Source organism: Xenopus laevis, chromosome 8S, assembly GCF_017654675.1.
Source record: "Xenopus laevis strain J_2021 chromosome 8S, Xenopus_laevis_v10.1, whole genome shotgun sequence".
NCBI lineage: Eukaryota > Metazoa > Chordata > Amphibia > Anura > Pipidae > Xenopus > Xenopus laevis.
This window is the reverse complement of record NC_054386.1, coordinates 57,729,339-57,751,708: the sequence shown is the minus strand read 5'-3', so window position 1 is coordinate 57,751,708 and position 22,370 is coordinate 57,729,339. Positions and strand designations below refer to the sequence as shown.

General features: G+C 38.2%; 1 protein-coding gene across 3 annotated transcripts in view; it reads left to right on the top strand.

The window, feature by feature from the left end:
- Positions 1-22,370, top strand: part of LOC108700099 (collagen alpha-6(IV) chain) — a 132,947-nt gene that overhangs the window by 77,014 nt on the left and 33,563 nt on the right. For 2 of the 3 annotated variants that reach the window (XM_018232970.2, XM_041575196.1), the window contains exons 3-6: positions 19,052-19,213; positions 20,358-20,366; positions 21,639-21,809; positions 22,189-22,332. In XM_018232970.2, the coding sequence (XP_018088459.1) occupies positions 19,052-19,213; positions 20,358-20,366; positions 21,639-21,809; positions 22,189-22,332 (486 nt within the window). The remainder of the gene's footprint in view (positions 1-19,051; positions 19,214-20,357; positions 20,367-21,638; positions 21,810-22,188; positions 22,333-22,370) is intronic. The other variant, XM_041575197.1, reaches the window with a different exon arrangement.

The window sequence follows — 22,370 nt, the reverse complement described above, 5'->3', positions numbered from 1 at the left end:
AATAGGGTTTGCCACAAGGAAGGCGTAACTTCAATTTGGAGTGCTTAGGCTATTAGGCTATTCATAAGCGTAATTGCTTTCCCAGAAACTTTCTTCTCTTCCCCATTTAGCACTGTAGAGCCACAGGGACAGCACCACTGGGCACTTGACCATCTGTGTCTTTTTATACCACAATAGAAGATAAGCTCTACAAAGTAAAAGCAGTAAGGGCAGGGACGATAATATGTGTAAGCACAATCAGCTGAAGATTAGTACCAAGGAAACAAATAGCTTGGAATTCTAGAAAAATATTGACTAATTCTACTTGAAAAAGAAAACTGTATAATGGGAGAGCTTCTCTATATATATAAGCAAAAAGAAGACCAGCAACACCGAGATAACTTGTGCAATGCTCAAACTTGTATTGTGAAATTACATGCAATCCGACGTGACATTTCACACAGGGACCTTTCTCAAGTTGCTTGAACTGAACAGTTGCTGTGATTGCTTTCATTCTCCATTGGATATATATAATTTTTAAATAAAATTTAAAAAAACAGATGTTGCTGTCCCAATATATATATATATATATATATATATATATATATATATATATATATATATATATATAGGTATGGGATCTGTTATCTGGAAACCCATTATCCAGAATGCTCCAAATTACGGAAAGGGTGTCTCCCATAGATTCTACATTATACAAATAAATGTTTAAATGTTTTCCTTTTTCTCTCTAATAATAAAACAGTACCTTGTACCTGATCCAAACTAGGATATAATTATTCCTTATTGGAAGCAGAACCAGCCTGAGCATCTGGATAACACCGGTCCTGAGCATTCTGGATAACAGGTCCCATACCTATACAATGTTTAAAATTTAATATAGGGCACAATGAGCATTGTTCTCAGAACCATACAGCAGAGTTCATGCATAATGTTAGCATTAGCATTACTAAGTCAGTAATTTCAGTACCAACTATCATATTTACCATAATAGTGTGTGGAAAATGCATTTTTTTAAAGCAGTCGACTAAAAGGTTCTACCTAAGAAAAGATGATGAATTGAGTATATACTAAATGAGATGTGTACAGTGTCGTACTGGGACACCGGGGGCCCACCCTAAAAACTTAGACCAGGGGCCCACCAAAGGACCATTGACCAGGGGCCCACTCTCAGTACTAATATTATTCTTCTCTTCAATCAACCTCTATTCTCCTAGTCTCTATTCTTTACATACTATGATCTATTATTCCATATATTTAACCTCTTTGTTCTCAAAGAAATAGGAAATAGCCATGAAATAGGCCAAATCTTTAGCAGCTCAAGGGCCCCCTGACACCTGGGCCTACCGGGAGTTTTCCTGGTATCCCGGCGGGCCAGTCCGACGCTGGATGTGTAGCATCCAGCAGTGTAAGATATACCATGTTTGTACAGAAATTATGCTAACATAAACTTACTCTACTCTATTCTTTCTGTCATTCCATAAACACTGGCCAGCAGAATGGGGCGAGGATGGGAACAAATCATAAGGGAATTGTGTTTTGTATTTCAAGAAATTTCATCTTAAACAGATAAAGCTGCAGTTTGACGTTTTTCATTTTGGGCATTTGTAAAAAAACATTTTGTTGCCTATGCAATCTTATCACAATGTTAAAAAATTGTCTGCAAAGTATAAGGGGAAATAAACCAGTGCATATCTGCCAGACCCCACACAAGAGGATTATTATTTTCATATGCAGCTGTGTGCAACTGTAAACATGTAACAAAGAGCTGCAGATGGTGCCATTAGCACAGTTTCTGCTTTGCAACCCCTTGTCCTACTTAACAAAAAGACTCAAGTTCCTGCAGTTTGCCATAATGACATTTTATTCATTTGTTTTCTAGACATGATCGATATAAAAAAAAATCAGTCCTCAGAAAATCCAGACACTGCAGACTGTTACGGGTTAGGGATACTGTAAATATAGAGATAAACTCTCTCTCCTTAACCTGTTGATGCATGTACTGTAAGGAGCTTGTAGAAGTAACATATCTACTCTGGAAATTTGTATCACAGAATAAAACCAAAATTACCTTTGATTGCTTAAAGGGGTTGTTCACCTTCAAACAACTAGTTGTTTTCCGATAGATCACCAGAAATAACGACTTTTTCAAATTACTTTCTGTTTTCTATGTCTCCCCGTTTTTCTAATATTGAAGTGTAAAGTGTCTTTTTTTCATCTTCTAAAGCAGCTCTGGGAGGGAGGTCTCCGACCCTGTAAACTGTTCTAAATTGATACATTTAGTTGATACATTTCTTATCTTTGTCCCTGCTGAGCAGAATCTGTGGGTTTCATTAAAGGCAGCTGTTAGAATTGATAGAATAGTTGCTAATATTCCAGAAATGATGCTAAGAAATGTATCAACTGTTGCAAAACAGTTTAGAGTCTGCACCTGAATTACTGAGCTGCCAGACTCAAACACCAGAGACAGGAACATTCAACTTTAAGATTTTGGACAGTAAAAAATAAATAATGCAAAGTAATTGAAAAAAGCCTATATTTCTGGGGGACAATCTGAAAACAACTGAACTGAAAAAGGTGTTTGGAAGGTGAACAACGCCTTTAAGAGCACATTGCTGTTATTATGACTTATCAACTTAACAATGCTTTAAACCAAAGAAACCTCAGGATTAGGAAGTTTAAGAATCTATTCAGTAATTAAGTATTACCCCCGTTAAAGTTTTGTAAATACCAGACATGGAAAAGGGCGTAAATCTAGATGTGGCGAGTCTACAAATCAACTGTTCTTAAGTGAATGGATAACACAAACTATTTTTATTAGTGTAGCCTTTAATTCAATTTAGGCCGCACTCACTTGTCTGCAATTTTGTTCCCGGGTGCACTTTTCCCACGTGTCCTTCCACACGAATATAACTCTTGTTAGGAATTCAAACGGGCAGCACTCCGATTAAAATAAAAGCCTTTATTTCTCACATGCAGGGCAACAGCAGAGCAACGTTTCGAGCCACCTGGCTCTTTATCAAGCTAATGAGTGAGTGCGGCCTAAATTGAATTGAATTGATTTCGTCCTTCGCAAGGTGAGCACCACAAAAGCAATATGACGTTTGCATATACCAATGAAGATGTTATAAGAATCACAGGTGCAGTGAAAGGCAACAGTGAATTTCTCTCCCAAAGTGATATTATATGTGACCTTAAAGATTTGGAAAGGCTGCAAAGAAAAAAAGTGGCCTGGGACTTACATTCCATGACGCTTGCTGAATATGTAAAAGTACAAAGAATCCCCAGAGGTCTGCGCTCCCACCTAAGACCCACGATGTTTGGAGGGGATGAAGCATTCCGCACGAAGTGGGAATCCATTCTCAATAAATGTTCCTTCGATCTAATGGTGGCGTTACTGGAACAAATCCAGAAAGAAACACCTAGTGTGTCGGCGCTGATTGTGGAGAAGGAACAAAAAATGCGGAACCAATATGCAGAGCGGGAGTTGTCGGAGGGACTGACTAAACTGACGGACTCCATTGCGGCGTTCCGTGCCACTCTAGAGATTCGCAAGCGGGAGAAGTTTCGCAGAGATGCGGAGGACTACAGCGCAGGCACTATCTACAAGTGGCGCAACTCACAAGAGCAGCGACAACCGACTCTACGTGAGTATACCCGCACTCGCATGACAAGGAATGAGACTGGGGAGCGGTCCGCGGAAGAGCAGGCGAGACAGAGAGGTCAGAGGTCAACAGTACCGACAACGGCTTTTTTATCCAGCTCCCAAACATCGCTGAATACAAGCGCCGCAAGCGGAGAGGAGGCAGGAGGGCAAAGAACAAAAGAGAAAAAGTATGTGAAGAAACATCGGCCGCGACGGTGGTAAACATCTCAGGAGTGGAATTGGACCCAGATGAACAAAAGGTATTAAGTAAAGGCTTTTCTTTTGCATTAGTTTCTGGTCCAGACTTTTTTGAACTTGATTTGGCTTTATTCCGATTTTTCAGGACTCTGAGACTAAAAGTACAATTTGCAGAGACTGAGACATCTGCTAAGGACATGTGTATTAACACTTTCTGTGCTAAAACAATGGGCTTAAAACCAGTAAGCAATTATATGCCTGATGCTAGAAATGCCTCTGTAGAAACTTATGTTAAAATGGTGACAGCTGATATGAAAAAGCTAGAATCGATGTATAGAAAAGGGGAAATTGCAGCAACTCCACCCAATTTGTCTCGCGCTGAAAATGAAGCTTTAAAAAGATTGACTAACAAAAAGGATTTAATACTTAAAGCTGCAGACAAAGGGGGTGCAGTTGTTGTAATGACTAAGGAATACTATGTTGGTGAAATTCGGAGATTATTGGCAGATGAGACTACATATAAACAGCTATCTGGTGATCCAGTTTTTGAGATTCAAAAGAAAATTCAAATGTTGGTCTCTGATGCTAGGCAATGTGAAGTGATTGATGGAGAACTGGCGGGATATTTGATACAGGACAAACCAGTGACTCCTGTGTTCTATGTCCTGCCTAAAATCCACAAGAACCTTAATAGGCCACCAGGGAGACCGATAGTGGCGGGCATAGACTCTATCTTTTCCCCTCTAGCCAGATTTGTGGACACAGTTATCAGAACATATGTCACCTCGCAGACCTCATACATACAGGATACTAGTGATTTTTTGAAGAAATTGGCATTAATTGAATTGCCTAGTGATGAGGTCTGGCTGGTCACATTGGATGTGGAGAGCCTCTACACCTCCATCCCACATGATGGGGGTGTAGAGGCGGTCCACATGTATTTGGAACAAGAGGAGACCCTTGATGGGGCCCAAAAAAAATTTGTACTAAATTGTCTTGAAATCATCTTACGATGGAACTACTTCATGTTTATGGATGAATTCTTTTTACAGATCAGGGGTACGGCCATGGGGTCGAACGTCGCCCCCTCCTATGCAAATATCTACATGGGAAAATATGAAGAAAAATTTATTTACACAAATTGGTGGTTTAAAAAGCATTGTCTAAAGTGGTTGCGCTTTATTGATGATATTTTTATGCTATGGAGGGGGCCTCCTTCGTCTCTTGATCAATTTTTTTGGGAGATTAATTCAGTGTGTACATATATCAAGTTTACAGTCCATGTTGATCCAAAAGAGATAGCTTTCCTGGATACCAAAGTCTATATGTCTGATGGCAAATTGCAAACTGACTTATTCACCAAAGAGACAGACCGAAACACTCTCTTACACTTCTCTTCCTTTCATCCACTCCAGACAAAAAATTCACTTCCCAAATCCCAATTGTCCCGGGTAAAAAGGATAGTGTCAGATGAGGGACTGGCACAAATAAGAATGGAAGAGATGACTGAGAAATTTATAAGTAGAAAATACCCTAGAAAGGTGGTGCAAAGTCAAAAAGAGAGATTGGAACAATTGGATAGAAACAGTTTACTGACTAAAACAGTTAAACGAGAGATGTCTAGAATTCCGTTTGTATCGACATATAACACATTGAGTAGTCAGATTGGAAAAATTCTAAAAAAACATTGGAGTGTTTTACAAACAAATCTAGGGGAGATATCCAGCTTTCAGAATCCACCGGTGATGTCTTACAAGAAAGCTCGCACTATTGGATCTATGTTAGTAAAAGCTGACATTGGTTCAGAAATAAAATGTAAACAGACAGTGTTACGTCCAATTAAAAAAGGTACTTTCCCTTGTTGTATGTGTAATTGTTGCAACAATGTTCAAAAAGGTGAAGTGATTTATCACCCGAGAAATGGAGTCCCTATTCCTATCTCTGGCCAATATACGTGTACAACTACATTTGTAGTGTATGTAATTAAATGCCCGTGTGGCTTGGTATATGTCGGACAGACATCACGTATGGCCAGGGATAGGATTAGGGAACATAAATCTGCTATTAAAAACAAAAAAATCGAACAACCTGTTGCGAGACACTTTACAGAGATGGGTCATGCTGTTAATCAGTTAAAATTCCAAATAGTGGAGACAGTACAAAGGATGAGAAGGGGTGGTAATCGCCTAAAAAAACTACTGTACAGAGAAGCCTGGTGTTGGATAAAAGTTGGATAGTCTGTCACCAAATGGATTGAACATGGAATATGACTTGGTTCCTGTTTTTAGATAACTTAATGGTTTTAACATTGTTTTAATGTCTTCCCCTTTTTTCACAGTTTTTTATCTCGATACAATGTGGCTACATAGAGAATGGAACATTATAACAAGATAAGTGAAGCCTTGTATCGTTTTTGTGATATATTGTTTCTTTACCTGTACCAATGTTAATGAAGCACTAGGTGGTGCTGTGTTGTATTAGTGTAGCCTTTAGACCACCTGGGGTAAAGTCACAAATGTTCCTATAAATGCAGTTTGTCATACATTTTTAAAGCAGAAGATATGTTTCTTCTTAAATCTGTGGCATGTGATGAATCAGCAGCCTATTTGAGTTTAAATCATTGCAAAACTTTATTTAGTTTACAATGTATATACTCTGTTAAATATTTATTTAGCAATTATAGGCCTCCGTTGGTAATCCTAACAATAAGCATACTTTGAAGACATAATGCATCTGGAAACAGGTTAATGCAGCTTTATGAGGCTTAGAACATGACATTTGTCTCTCATTTGGAACAGCTGTTAGAGGAATACAGAATCAAGGCTGGGCTATAGCATCTGGGAAGCGGACTCTTGACTGCTGTGAGGTCCAGGAATGTAGAAGATCCAAGGGATCCCTAATTAATGAACAATTTCAGTGTATTGTCATAAGCTGATTTTGCTGTAAGGGCCTGGTAACTTCTAGTTATTATTCTAGATTAAGGCATTGCTCTGTTCATAGAGTATTGGTATAGAATTAAAAAATTATAAAGTACATGTAGAGGGTCTGGCAGGGAATTTTAAAAAATAGATGAACCGTAACCCTGTGATTATCCACTAAATGCAATCCCCACATTCATGCCAAATCACAGATATCTATGCAAAGAAATGTATTCCTTATTGCTTTACCTTTCATAAAGTGTTTGCTAGCACATTCTTTATATACCGTAGAACCCCCATTTTAAGTTTTTCAGGGGACCAGAAAAATTGGTGTAAAATCCAGGAAAATGTAAAATTAGCTAAATGTATTATGCAATATATATAGGTGGGACCACAAAACAACAATTTAAAATGAGGGAAACTCAAAATCAGGGGATGTAAAATTGAGTTTTCAATGTACCATATACATTGCTGATAGTTTAGTTGAATACTTGTGAATACAAGTGCAGATGTGGAGTGTGGAGTATTGCAAAATACTTGTAAAAAAACAGACTTACACTCGCACACCCTGGCCGTCCAGAAACAAACGAATCCCAGGTGCTCGATGATAGAGGAATTGGACAACCTCAAAAGCAGAGTAGACACAGAACACACCGGCACAGCATGGGTATTACTAGCAGGTATAACCTTGCTCGTTTATTGCGGATGCAACTTTTCGGGGCGTAACCCCTTTCTCAAGCATGAGAAAGGGGTTACGCCCCGAAACGTTGTATTGCAAAATACCCCACACCATGTAGAAACTCACTAGGCATGATAATCATGCTCATTACGCTAGAGCTAAGTTCAAAAGATTGAACGGAACTCTCATACTGTGATAGCATATCAATCTAAAGCCTCCCACTGGCATGTCTTGATTGAGTTATTGCCCTATTCAGCTGTATTGGAGGAGAAACATAATAGCAAAAAGCACAAATATGGACAACCCTTGTCCAGCCCTTCTGATATCCTTTGCTTTAGGGTAAGTGCCAGCGATTATTCATTTTAGCCAGTGCAGAGTGAGGGAAGGCGTTCAGGAAGATTGGTCGCCACAAAGACGAGGCAATTAGCAATGCCATTGACATATGAATGGTAAAAGGCACTTGCACTTTCACATGCAGTTGTATTATTGAATTAACCTCAGAGAAGCATATGCATAAATCCATTCCCTTTCAGTGACCCCATATATATGATGTTCCGTGACAGCAATAATTCCATTCTGGGACCATAGGGCAATGAACTTCAGGGGCGCTGGTTTTCATAATATCTCAAGTGTGTGACAAAAGCTTAGCTGGTTTGTTTTTCATTGCCACAACTGCTTTGGACAGGAATTTTGAAAGTTTACAGATATATAGCAATATGTGACTAGTCCAGTGGGTTTCAGAGGAACACTGAATAGTATATTATCACAGAATACAAGCTGGAAGTACAGGGTGTAACAGGGTTTTGAGCAGTTTTGTCAGCAGTAATTTGGAATTTCATTATATTTTTTTAAATTTAAAATCATATTAATCTGTAAAGTATATTTGTGTTGTAGGCTGTCGGGTGAGAAACTGGAAGCTGTAGAAAATAGCAGCAGGCTGGTATCACACTAGGCATCCCTGAATTATGTGTACCCTCATAAATGGGACACACCCTTTTTGCATTGCTTGTTGGGACACTATATATTAGCAATTGCCTATTTTTTCATTGTATATACAGCTTTATTGGAGCCAGCAATTCACTCTGATTTTTTGCTGGCCCTGCTGAAAATTCACCATGCTCTGCAGTCTGTTATCTCAGACAGTTCTGATACCAGCTTTATGTTTTAACACTCACACAAGTTAGGTTTTCCATGAACATATCTGATTTCTTTCTTTGGAGGTGTAAGTAACATGGTTGCTTTCTGCTACTGGTATACTGCATTATGGTAATGATTCACATGGCTAATTGATGCCTGAGCTTATATCTATAAAAAAAAATTACTAGATAATAGATTATTATTTTACCTTCACTTAGATATATGTAAATTTTCCTAGACATTAATGTTCTGTAACAAGTCTTAACCAAAAACAATAATTTTTATATATATATATATATATACAGTATATATATATATATATATATATATAAACGTAGATTGCCAGCACAGCACGTCTGAAGGTATATAGTGCCTGATTGCAGAGCTATATAATAGTACGTACAAAAGCTCGAAAGGAAGCTAGCTAGCACTCACAGGTCTTAAAGTGAAGAAATAGTTGTATTAAGGAAAAAAATTGCCTAACATTTCGGCTAGGTCCCTAGCCTTTCTCTTTGAGAAAGGCTAGGGACCTGGCCGAAACGTTAGGCAATTTTTTTCCTTAATAAAACTTTTTCTTCACTCTAAGACCTGTGAGTGCTAGCTTCCTGTGTGTGCCCTTGGTTTGTGTTTGAGCACAGAGTCGTATACAAGCTAGAAGCTAGATGATAGACCAGTGATCCCCAACAGTGGCGCTTGAGCAACATGTTGCTCACCGACCCCTTTGACGTTGCTCCTAGTAGTCGCAAAGTAGGTTCTTAATTTTGATTTCCAGTCTTAAAGGCAGATTTTGGTTTCATAAAAGTGTACTGCCAAACAGAGCCTCCTGTAGGCTACCTGTTTTCATAGGGGCTAGCAAATAGCCAATCACAGCCCTTATTTGGCACCCACATGAACTTTTTGTATGGTTGTGTTGCTCCCCAACTCTTTTTGCATTTGAATGTGGCTCATAAGTAAAAAACAGTTGGGGACCCCTGGAATAGACTGTAGTACATTTAATGGCAGCCATTCACTTTGGGTATGGCTTTGGAAAAATATATTTTTCCTAAAAATCTTGTTAATAATTTGGGCTGTATATGATATATGTTTTTTTTATAGCATCTTGCAGTCTTATGGGAGAAAGTAGGGAATTGTTTCTCTATAACAGTACCTTACATGTATATTTAAGAAAAATACATCTTCCTGGAAAGCAGGTTGGCAATGCATGCCTTTCAAAAGTTATGATAGACATTTTCCCCATGCATTTAATAAGTGAGACATGTATGGATCCTGAGCACAGGTATAAAAGAGATGATATTGTACGGCCTATAAATAAGGTATGCTATGCCTAGCTTAACTAAATACCGTCATATATGTGATTGATGAGTAAGTGTATGATCACTAATAAATTATCCATGTATTATATAACATACAATGGTATGAAACAAAATGTTATATATTTGTAAGATAAATGTTTATAGTTAAACACTTAGTTAAAGTATCCACTGTAACGAGCACTGGCGTCTATTTACATTTGTAATATGTGTCTGAAGTGTAAAGCACCCTTTTAAATTGCGATAGGACACATCTTACCCTTCATACCTTTCGGGATGAATCAGTGTCCCCAAGTGCCCTCAGATTGTGCAGGTGTTAAGCATACTCCGGGAAACTGTATGAGAACTCATGCAAAATCTGCTTGTCTCTGGGGTTGGGTTAACACTCTCCAGGGCTGGGCAGTTCTACAGAAAATATCTTTCTGTCAGGCTGTGACATACAGTAGCTATATTTATCTTGTCATTTATGTATTATAAATAAACATCAACCTGGCATTCTGACTGAAAATATTTCTGATCTGCAAGTCTGCTTTATTACCATTGAGATAATTAATATACTGTCAAATATGAGATCTTCAACTGGGAATCTATACAAGGGTACTTGAATAGGACCAGAGCTGACAAATGCTTGGCTCCCCTGCTTTGTTCATAGAGAACCAAAGCAAAAGGTAGTTCTGGTAATCACCATGTATGCTGTTGTAACTGCATTCCCAGAGTACTGCTAATAAGGCAACATCTCTGCATAAATGAACAGTAAAGTGAAGTTCTGTATATGCAGTAGCTTGTACGGATATGGCATCCATTATATGGAAACTCGTTATCCAGAAAGCTCCAAATTACAGAAAGGCCATCTCCATTCCATTTTAAAAAAGTCATTCAAATGTTTAAAACATATTTCCTTTTTTTCTGTAATAACAAAACATTACCTTCTACCTTATTCCAACTAAGTTAAAATGAATCCTTATCTGAGGCAAACCAATCTTATTAGGGTTAATTAATGATTAAATTATATTTTAGTAGACCTAAAGTAGGGAGGCCCAAATTAAGGACAGACCCCCTTATCCGGAAAAACCCAGGTTCCAAGCATTCTGGATAATAGGTCCCATACCTTTACTTTTGCAAAATGAGGAACCCAGTCCAGCACCTTTTTAATAAATGGACAAAATGGGCATATGCCCAAAAGACTTCATCTGATATATTTTTGACTCCTCCTGCAGAAATGGCAGAGCACTCATTTTAAAAACCTGGAAGAGTTATACAGAATGGTTCCATTCCACTGTGTTTTTAGTGATGTCCTCATTTCATCATTTGTCAGCTCCCATGGCTATTCAGGGCAACATACCCGAGCATAATGTCTACATCATTCTCAGACCATTTCTTCACTGCCTGCCTTATTATATTGACATTTACATGATTGAGGGTTATACTATCAAAAACTTCTTGAGGTAGTGTGGGGCCCACAATTACATTTTTGTCCTAGGCCCAGTAATTATTGCAATAGGACCTCTCTTTTGACGACGTTGTTCCTTTTTGTAACTATACTGCCATGTATAGATTGGCTGTGTTGTAATAGAGTGCTGTGGGCCATGAGGAAATCTGGTTAATCGCAAGTGCACATTCTTGTTGGTTATTTACAGCTTTTCCAAGTCATGTCCAGGACATTGGCAATAAGGCTATAATGTTCAGATCACTGACTATCATATGTTGGTGTCTGGGCTCTTCTGAATTTCAGCTTCCCTCTGATTGGCTTCAAGGCCTAATAAACACTTTAGGATGACAAGTGAAATCTTCCTCCACAACCTTAGTTTTCCCACACAAAGAGCCACTCTTAATCCCTGGCCTAGTGTGTAATTTAGTGATCTGTGAGCTCAGGAATTCCTGGGATATGCTGGCAGGAAACATAAAGCATCATGGGAAGCTACCCCAGCCCACATAGTCATTTAAATCTTTGTTGCATTATTTGGAGGGAGATTAGGTAGACAATAGCACCCATCCATCAAAGAGCAAGCAGACTGGAAGTGTAGTTTATACTTACAATGACTGTGGTCGTTTCAGAGTGTTAACACAGCCACGTAACAGTGTCAAAGAATTAAGCACACAATTTAAATGATGATAAAAATCTAAGTGGGTGAAAAATTCACTCCTGGCACTATCTGTCTATAGATTAACTTCCATATTCTCCAGCCAGTTCTAATATATAGTCCTTTTTTTTTTCTTTTGTCATATTGCATTCTATGGGGCAGATTTACTAAAGTGTGAAGTGACTAACTTTGGCAACGATTCACCAGCATTACCGCCAGCAGGGACATTGCCAATTAATTAACGGGAGCAGGCGTCACTTCGCTAGCGAATGAGATAGTGAGATAGTGATTCACACTCTATCGACAGGCGACTTTTCGTTCTGGCAAATGGACTCCGCAAATTCACTACTTTTACTAAACGTTACCTCTTTCGCCAGACTTGCCTTCACCGGCTCAACGCAAGACCTCGAACGAATTTGCACTAGGCAGAATTGAATGCTAGCTCATATTCGCTTTGATTAGCTCACATTGCCGAAGTAATGCTAGCGACAATTCGCCAGCATCCGTTGGCCAGGACGAAGCTTTGCATTTTAGTAAATTAGCGTTGTCCCATCGAATTTCCGCCTGGTGAAGTCGTGCAAAGTGGTGCGATGAGTGCGAAGCCGTCGCTGGCGAATTTTCACCACTTAGTAAATATACCCCCTATGAGTTTATTGACTTCCTTGTTTTGTTTCTTTCTCAGGATAACAAAATACAACATGGAATGCTAAAGTAATTCATTGGATCATTTCATTCAGCTGTTCTTATTTTTAGCGATCGATCGAAGGATTTCTATTCGACCAAAAAAACGTAGAAAAGTGCTCTGGAAGGTCCCCATAGGCTAACATTGCACTTCGGTAGCTTTAATTTGGCGAAGTATGAAGTTGAACTTTTTTTTAAAGAGACAGTACTTCGATTATTGAATGGTCGAATAGTTGAACGATTTTTACTTCGAAACGTTCGAATCGAAGTCGAATGGTCGAATATAGCCTATTCGATGGTTGAGGTACCCAAAAATTTACTTCGAAATTCGAACCATCACTCGAGCTTAGTAAATCTGCCCCTAAGAAAAATCAAAACTGATTAAAAAGTTGTTTAGAATTATGCAACATTCAACATACTAAAGGCATTAAAGTGTGGCCCAATCGCATGGCTATCAAGTTCAGGGCTGTCCAACCAGAGACCACGGTCCTCCATAAGATATTTATCTTGTATCTGGCCCTCAAACATACTGTATAAGATATAATTGACCCACTACACAGGGTATGACTGGAGCCTCAGATTCTAATACTTTTAGTTTGGTGCACCAATAAAAACAGATTGTGGGTGTTGTGTGGCTTCTCTATCGCACATACAACAGCTATCTGTCATGGTAACAATTCCTACGAACATCTATGTAACCAATTATTACTTAAAATCATTTTTAACCCACTGTTCCTCCTGTCTGTGCTATCTCTGAGATATTGTACTATGGCCATGTATAAACATTTTATCACTGATGGATATTAGTGACATTATGCTGTAGCTTGTATAATGAAGGTGTCTAGTCTAGGGAACTAATTATGCTATGAATCTTTGAAACAATTATGACCTAGTATTAATTATCATACTGTGCAGTCTAACAAAATGAAACTTTATTTAAGTTTTACAGTTCATGTCAATTACAATTGACAAGATTCGTATAAAATTTTGTGTGTGAAATGTTTTACTGCACATTAACAGACATAAGAATGTTTTTTTGGCTTTGTCAGCCTGTAGTAATGGAGACTTAGAAGTGAATTGGGAGGGCAAGGTCTTCCTCTTTGAAGCATCACACTGGGATGTTAGACAGCACACAGGCCCCCTACAGAAGGCATTTTGATCGTGGCTCCTTTGAGATGGAAATCGATTGCAGAGCAGAGCCCATGTAAAGCTTGATGTTTTCCAAAAGAGACGCCTGCCTTCTGATCATAGCAAAGAAAGCCCACATGAGGGATGATAGCCCCTTACAATTGCAATTAGGCTGCATCTCCTACCTTCTTTTGCATTTTTTAAGGGCACTTCTAAACATTTATGAGGGCAGCCTATAAAGAAAAAGACATCCAAAACTTTTCTTGCACATTTAGATGATGATGACCCCAAACTATATGTTTATCATGTATTTTAGAACATATTGTAACATTACTAGTAAAAATCCTGCTCTTTGACAGCCTGGGGTAAGCAACATACTTTTGGCTTCTTTTTTTCTTGTCCATGCTGCTGTATTATTATCTATCCATGGAACTTGGACAAAGCAGCATCAGTACTTGGCCCTTGTTCTTTTTGGCTGCCAATTTCCTTATTCCCCACTCTGTTACTTTAGACATATACTTTAGTACCTGAAGAAGAATTTAGAAGTAGAAACTGTAGAAAAAGGAAAATCAATTCATACATATTTTTTTTCCAACTGAAGCATGGCAGTGGGCACTAAAAGGTTATTTCCTCTCAACATGTGAAGGACAGGAAATGAGCTAATTAATACATTTTGAGCTTTTCCCCCCTCACCTCCATTTTATACACTCTACAAGACAAAGTTCCCCAATTTAGGGAGGGAGATCGGTGCCCACTGCCATGCTTCAATACAGGAAAATGAGTATGAATTAAATTTCTTTTTTCCTGTACTTCACATGACAATGGGCACTAAAGAGAAATACCCAAGCAATGACAAAAAAGGAAGGGCAAAGCAACTTTATTTAAGCTGCAGAGCAGCCTGAAGGACAGAATGTCCAAAGAAGTTCGATCAGCTGAACGTAAATCCAGCTTGTAAAATTTGTGTCCATTAATGTCTAGGTTTAGCATGCCCAAGACGTTGCAATAGCCCTAGTTGAATGAGCCTTAATAGATTGAGGGCAAGGAACTGCACTGACCCTCTATGCTTCAGAAATACGGGATTTAATCTAGGTTGAGACTGTACACTTAGCCACATGGGAGCCCATTCTCAGTCCTGGAGAGACAATCAGCAGATTATCCAATTTTCTTAGATTCAGTTCTTTCCAGTTTTTTACACAATGAACTACATCAAGATTATGCCATGTTTTTTCTTCCTCAGAATTAGGAGACAGATTAAAAGAAGGTAAGATTATCTCCTGACACGAAATCTAAATATCAATTTATCTTGACAGAAAGGTGAGACACATGGGCTCCCCATCCTGAATCACTTGCGTCGGTGGTCAGCAAGATCCACTGGGGAGAGTCTAAAGGCATCCCTTGTGTCCGAATTGTAGATTTTAGAAAACTAGAATGGGGAGGTACCTTCGTAAATTCGATCGGATATCCCAGTGAAATTACCTCTGGTACCCAGAGGTCTATCATTATTTGAGCCCAAACAGCTCTGAACTGTGAAAGCCTGGCCCCCACAGGGAACTGCAGGACTTGCAAACCTTGAGAAAGACTTGTTCCTATCAGGCTTGGGTTCCTTTTTAGCCTTAAAGGACTGAGACTTAGTTTTACAGGACTGTTTCTGAAAACTTCTGTCTGGGCGATAAGCTCTAGCTTCTTTAAATGATGTTCTGTTACCTCTGAAAGACATTCTCCTGTCTTTCTTATCCTGTGGTAGGAAGGCTGACTTTCCCACAGAAGCCTTGGAAATGATGCTCTCCAATTTAGGGCTAAAGGGAAGGGAGCAAAGGTTATGCTTAAAAGGTGTATGTGCTAACCAATGCCTAAGAAAAGGCACACTGGCACACAAGTTGTGAATGCAGGCTTGACAAAGGGGCTTGCCCCGAAACGTCGCACTTCCGGTAATAAAATTTTGCAAGGTGTTCACCTACATTCACAGCTTGTGTGCCAGTGTGCCTTTTCTTAGTATCAGATTTGAGGTTGCCGGTTACCTCTATCACTGTGCACCAAGGGAATTTGGAATTATCTACACAGACAGGTGTGCGTGAGCGATTACTACTTTGTACTAACCAATGCCTAAGCCATAAGGATCTGTGAGCCGCCACCACAAGGCTCATATCTCTGGTTGCCAATCTAAGGATATCCATGGAAGCCTCAGCACAAAAGTCATTGACTAGCTGTACATCATGAAGGAAGTTAAAGAACTAAACCCTAAAAATGAATGTGGCTAAAAATGCCGTATTTATATACTGCAGTTATTGCACCAGTCTCTCAATAGCAGCAATCATCCAGGACTTCAAACTTGTCATAGGGGGTCACCATCTTGGAAAGTGTCTGTAACAATCACATGCTCAGTGGTCTCTGAGCAGCTGTGAGAAGGTAAGCTAAGGGGTGGTTGCAAATTATCCAGCAGGAAATGAGGTTGGTCTGTAATATAAGTTGGTGCTACAGGGCTGATTATTAAATTCTGATGCTAATTGCACTGGTTTCTGTACTGCCCAAAACATAATGTACAACATTTCTAGCTACTTCTATAGTTCGGCTTTAGTTCTCCTTTAAGAATTTCTTCACTGCTGACCTTCTTCTGTAAGGCCTCCTCAATATTTTATTAGCTCTGGCTAAAGAGGTGATTGCCACAGAAGGTTCGTCAATGGATCCGGAAACAGCATAGGCTTTCTTAAGTATGGAATCTTGTCGTCTCTATATTGGATCCTTGAGTGAGACGCCCTCATCCACTGGCAAAGTTGTTCTTCTTGCCACCCTAGGGATTGATGCATCAACTTTAGGAGGAGATTCCCATTGTCTGACCTGATCTTCAGGGAAGGGATACATTATTTTCATTCTTTTTATCGGGAGCATTTTGATTTATTAGTGGCCTTGACGATGTCATGAACAGGAAAGATACTGTTCTTCTTTTCTGAAGACTTGAACATAATAAGGTCTTTTTGGGAAGTAGATTCAAAAGGAACATCCAAATTAAAAGTTTTCCTCATGGCCAAAATCAAAGGCTCGATAAAACTTTTATTGAAAAGCTCATCATCAGATTCCACTTCCTTTTGAGATTCAAAGGAGACACTGTCACAGGATATGTGAATAGCTTGATCTGCAACCGGTGAGACTTGTGAAGTGGATGGTAGATTAACAGAAACTTTAGAAAATACATTATCAGTACCTTCTTCGTTCCCCCTTCTTTGTTCAGAATGTCTATGATGTGGCCTCCTTAAGAAAACAAAAGTTTTATAATAAATACCAGTCTGAATAAAAAAGGTGCAAGAAACCAGAAGCGGTGAGCATAAAGTCCTTGCTTCCTTCATCAAGGACAGGAAAGAGAATGGAGGTGAGGGGGGGAGCTCAAAATGTATTAATTAGCTAATTTCCTGTCCTTCACGTTTTGAGAGGGAACAACCCTACAGTTTTCCATGGATTCTGTTATAAAAGGTTAATTATTTGTATCCGTCAGATCCCGTAAGGTCCCATATCCCCTCTGCAGCGCAAACTCCTATGGCTATGCCTCTGGGTATAGACTCTTTTCATAAAAATGACATTCAGTAAAGCTGTTTTTCAGAACGCAAACGGGACGCGCATCCCCGTTTGCGCACGGCCGCACACGTGCATCATTTGAGCACACCTACACGGGGGGCGGGGGGCGCCGTGGCTGTACCAAGGATTGCTGGACATCTGAATACAACATTATCTGTATACAAATAAGGGAAATATGGAGTTCCAAGATGTTTGCATTCAGTGTCGGACTGGGACACCAGAGGCCCACCCAAAAATTTTTGACTAGGGGCCCACCAGTTAATCTTAGACCAGGGCCCACTCTTAGAACTATGATTCGTCCTCTCCTCACTCAACCTCTATTCTCTTAGTCTCTTTTCTAGGAGATATAGTATATATAGTATATACTATACTACTATAATCTGTTATATTTAGCCACTTTATTCTCATAAAAATAGGGAATGGCCATGAAATAGTCCAAATGTTTAGCAGCATGAGGGCCCACTGACACCTGGGCCCACTGGGACTTTTCCTGGTATCCTGGTGGGCCAGTCCGACACTGTTTGCATTCCTAAAATATGTCACTGCAGGTATATTTTTCAACTGGTACTTTAAATAACTATCTAAAGTAATTGGGAAGGCTTCTGGACATTTAGCATGGAATGAATCTAATAAAAATATGAAGTATTGTGTTGAAGCTGCTGAATTTAAACAATTAAAAAATAAAATTTTAAAATAAAAAACAGGGTTGTTTTGTCATTAATGTATTGTGGCTCAGTTAATATGGTCAGTTAATATGTATAAGTACAAGATAAAAATCAAATCTGTCAAGAATGAATCTACGGAAATGCCATTGCTTTATTTCAGAAATTTGTGGATAATGGGATTCTGGGAAACAGATGCAATGAAATAAGAATCATTGCATTAGTTACATTGCTAGTGTAAGAGTGAAGAGTTTACACATTATTATTTGTTGATACTCATGGCTCCCAGAGAGAAAGATAACTGCGTTATTTTATCTAACACAGTGAACATGAATAAATATATGCTTTAGTGTTCGGATACAGCTTCTCGTATGAGTTAAAAACAATAAATAAATTATTGATTTAAATTCATATATAACTGAAAAATAAATAAAACAAAGTTTAGACAAACCTTTTGAAGTCTGCAGACAGATTGTTAATATGTTTCTCAAATAAATAAATAAAAAGCCAGTGATTCAAATTCATATGATGCTTTTTGCTGTACTGTAATTTGAAGATAATTTGTATTGATTTAGGAAGCTCATTGCTCATTTTTTTTCATGGGCGAATTCAATCAAATGTTATAGTCCAGCGATGCTTAAAGGAAATGCGGTCAAATCCCAACAAATTGGCACATTTTTTGGAGGGGGGGCACTAATTTAAATAACACTAAACACGTGTTTGGTGATAAACAAATTAACTAAAAATGACTACGCTATATTATTTTTCTGTTTTTTCCCCCTCAAAATTTTTTTTTGAGGTGTACAGCGAATTACTTTTGAAATTGACATTTGAAAAAGACAAAGCTCTTGATAAATGTACCAGTTCATTCAAATATTTTCCAACTTTCTGGAAAGTTTTAATAAATGTGATTAAAAATTAAACTACTGGGAAAGCATAATTTTACTGTATGTGTTAGAGATTGAAATGTGCTGGTCACACATTTAATGCCATAACAAGACTACAACATTTTAAATAAACATTTATATCTCATTTGTTTCCCCCAAGGTTTTGATGGAAGACCTGGACTGATGGGTGCTAAAGGAGAACAGGGTACTCCTGGTTTTCCTGGCAGTCCAGGTCCAAAAGGTCAGCCTGGCTTCGGAGGGTCAATTGGGATTAAAGGAAAACAGGGTCCTCCTGGGGATATTGGATACCCTGGACCACCAGGTATGGAAACATTTTACCAAAGAAGAATTTTCTGTAAAGCCTACAATAGGGTCCATGAATGACTTGATGCTTTTCTTTTTACACAGTAACTTCAGTGGGTCATATGTTTATCAAAACATGAATTTCGCTTGTAAGCTTGCTGAAAGGGCAATATTTGTATTTTGTATCTGTGTGTGTGTCAACTCATAGTAAATGAATCTCACATAATAACTTGTATGGTTTTTAAAACATGTTTACCTTTTAGCCATCCATTCTGCCAATTTGTTTTGCACGATTACAGATCATCTGTTTCAACTACCATGCATTCAGTCAAGTGTTATTTTCATCTTAGTATTAGGTTTCCTGTTGAATCCCCTGACTTTCAATGATGTACTTACCATAAAGCACTATCCTTACGAGAAATATATTCAACCTTTCAGTGACTCATCTGTAATTATCAGAAGTACAACCTTTATAGTCCAACAATATTTCATTCTTCCTTAACTCATAACAAGGCTATTGAAACAAAATATTTTGGCCCCATTTTCATTTCAATCACCCTGCATTTCTGATTATTTTGTGAAAATGGATCAGTGCTTATTTTTGGGTGATAATTACCCATGCAGAGTGAGCCATATAGGGGATCTAAACCAAAAAAATAAATAGTATAAAGAGTATACTCAATCGAGTGTTTCTCTTACCACTTTTGCTATTTACATTATTATTTTTTTACTTTTTGGTAGCAGTTACACTGCTAATTGTCCATTAAGTGGTTTTCTAGTGAAGGGAATGACAAAGTTGAGGGATTTTTGAGTTTTATGCACACATTAAATAAGACAGAAAGGCAGTGACCTTTTATTATTATCCAGGTTAGGAGTTTTGTTAGAAGTCTTGATGTTGTTTAGCCAATCAAACACCTGCTAAATATCCTGATAACCTCTGGTCCATTTAAATTCATTGCTTTTATTACTGATCCCATCTCCTCATTTCATGTAATGAAATAATAGCAAATCAGTTCTTGTGCTTGCAATATGGCTCAGACATCTTTTACCATATCCCCATGTATGCTGTCACACCTTTGTCTGTTTTTCCTTCATCATGCTCTTATTCCAAATATCACCAACCCTCCATATGTTGATGTCATGGTTTGGGCTTCATCACATAGGCTGCCAAGGTGAGAAAAATCTATTTAGCATAAAAGCAAATCGACTAACAGACCTGCTTTGATGCTGCGTGCATTGTGATGACCGCACAAGTGACACCCCTTATCCCTTACACAATAAGCTACAGCATATATTGTATGAACCACTTGCCTTCCAGAAAAGCCTGAATTGGAGACCAGTTAGATGTCATCAGTTATTCTGCAAAAATGAATAAATAAATATGGGATCTATTATTAAGAACACCTTGTATCCAGAAAGTTAAAAGGCTGTTCCATAACATTTTCCTATGAATAAACACCTTTTGATTTCTTCCATATTTGTGCAATAATAATAAGCTGAGCTTATACAAACTCCCAACAATTTAGCATGGGTTTTTATACTATTGAATCTTACCCATTATCCAGAAATGATGAAGATTGTGGGTGCACAGTCTACACCCTTATACACTATTCAGGGAAAACTAAATGTAAGATAACAACTTATAAATAAAGTACGTTTCCCTTATAGTGCAACCTGGCTTATTATATTTGAATTAAAGCAGAATTTGTTTGGGACTTTATTAACATATATATGCCGTACGGTCATATGTTCTTGCATCATTAATAGATAACATGTCACCTACAAAGCTGGCCATGTTAAAAACTTTAATGGTTTAATTTAAAAATGAAAATTATGTTTTTAAAAATACACTTTTTTGATTTAATGGGTATGCCTATTGTCATGACAGGGGTAGAAGGGAAATGTAAACTTATTTTTTATACCTTGCTATTCCATTAAACCATATAAACATTTTTTACATTTTTGTGGCAGTATGTTATGCCTATTAACCATTCTGCTTCAATTCATCACAATATTTATTTTGTTAGGATCACATATCTGTGCATCACCCTGCTGTCAATGGTTCATACCTAAAATCCTTTCTAATAAAGACTGCGTGGATAACATTACACATTTGTTTGAAAATAAAAAGTTACCCATATCCTCTGAATTCTACCATTTTGTAAAATAAAGGGGTTTGACAGTAGTCAGTTGTGTAGTGTTGCAGGCAGTAACCATTTTATAGGCAGTATTTTGTTAGAAAACTAATCCTTTTGAAGCTAACTCTTCACCTGTAAGTCTGTTGTATATACAGAATACAAGTACTGTCCTATTACAAGACATTCACTTTTAACTAATGTTCTCTCCTTACTCAATGATCTTGCTTCTTTAGACCGGATGTCTTCCTTGGAAACAAGTTACTTATTTCAAAGACTAATTTTATTTTTATTGGCTTTTTCCCCCAGGTTTTCCTGGAATTAAGGGTTTACCTGGAGATAGAGGCATTCCTGGCATAGCTGGAATGAAGGGACGCCCAGGAGGTCCTGGGGATGCCGGACGTCCTGGTGAAAAAGGTCTTCCTGGGCAACCTGGACCAGGTGGCCGTGAAGGTCTTCCAGGGTTCCAAGGTCTTGAAAGTAAGAGGAACTGCAGTAAATGATAGAAAAAAATAAGCCCTACTGATGAATATATGGGCCTTGTGACACATATAAACTCATCTGAATGTGCACTGAATTGACAAGATAAGCATTGTTGGGAATTGTTACTTACCTATCATACTTTTTGGGCCACAGATAATGGACATTCCACCCTGCAGCTAATTTAAAGATAGCAAGAGTTCCTATTATAATTTATCATCAGAATCCTAGAGATTAGAAAAAAATAAGGGTATTTTCAAATTATGCTATAAAATGATTGTTTTAGTATATCATGATTTCATTTATTTGATGATTGTTTGAATAGAAATAGTTGTAATTCGTCATGTGTATCACAAAAATTATTGATGTCATTCTTTAGGTGAGAAATGCTCTCCTGGTGTGAGGGGATTTGCCGGAATGCCTGGTATTCCAGGGCTTCCCGGAGTAAATGGGTATAAAGGAATTTGTGGCTCACCTGGAAGAGATGGACAAAAAGGAAATGATGGCATGAAGGGAGATAAAGGTAATTGGGAGTGGGAAAGCTTTCTGGAAACCAGTTGG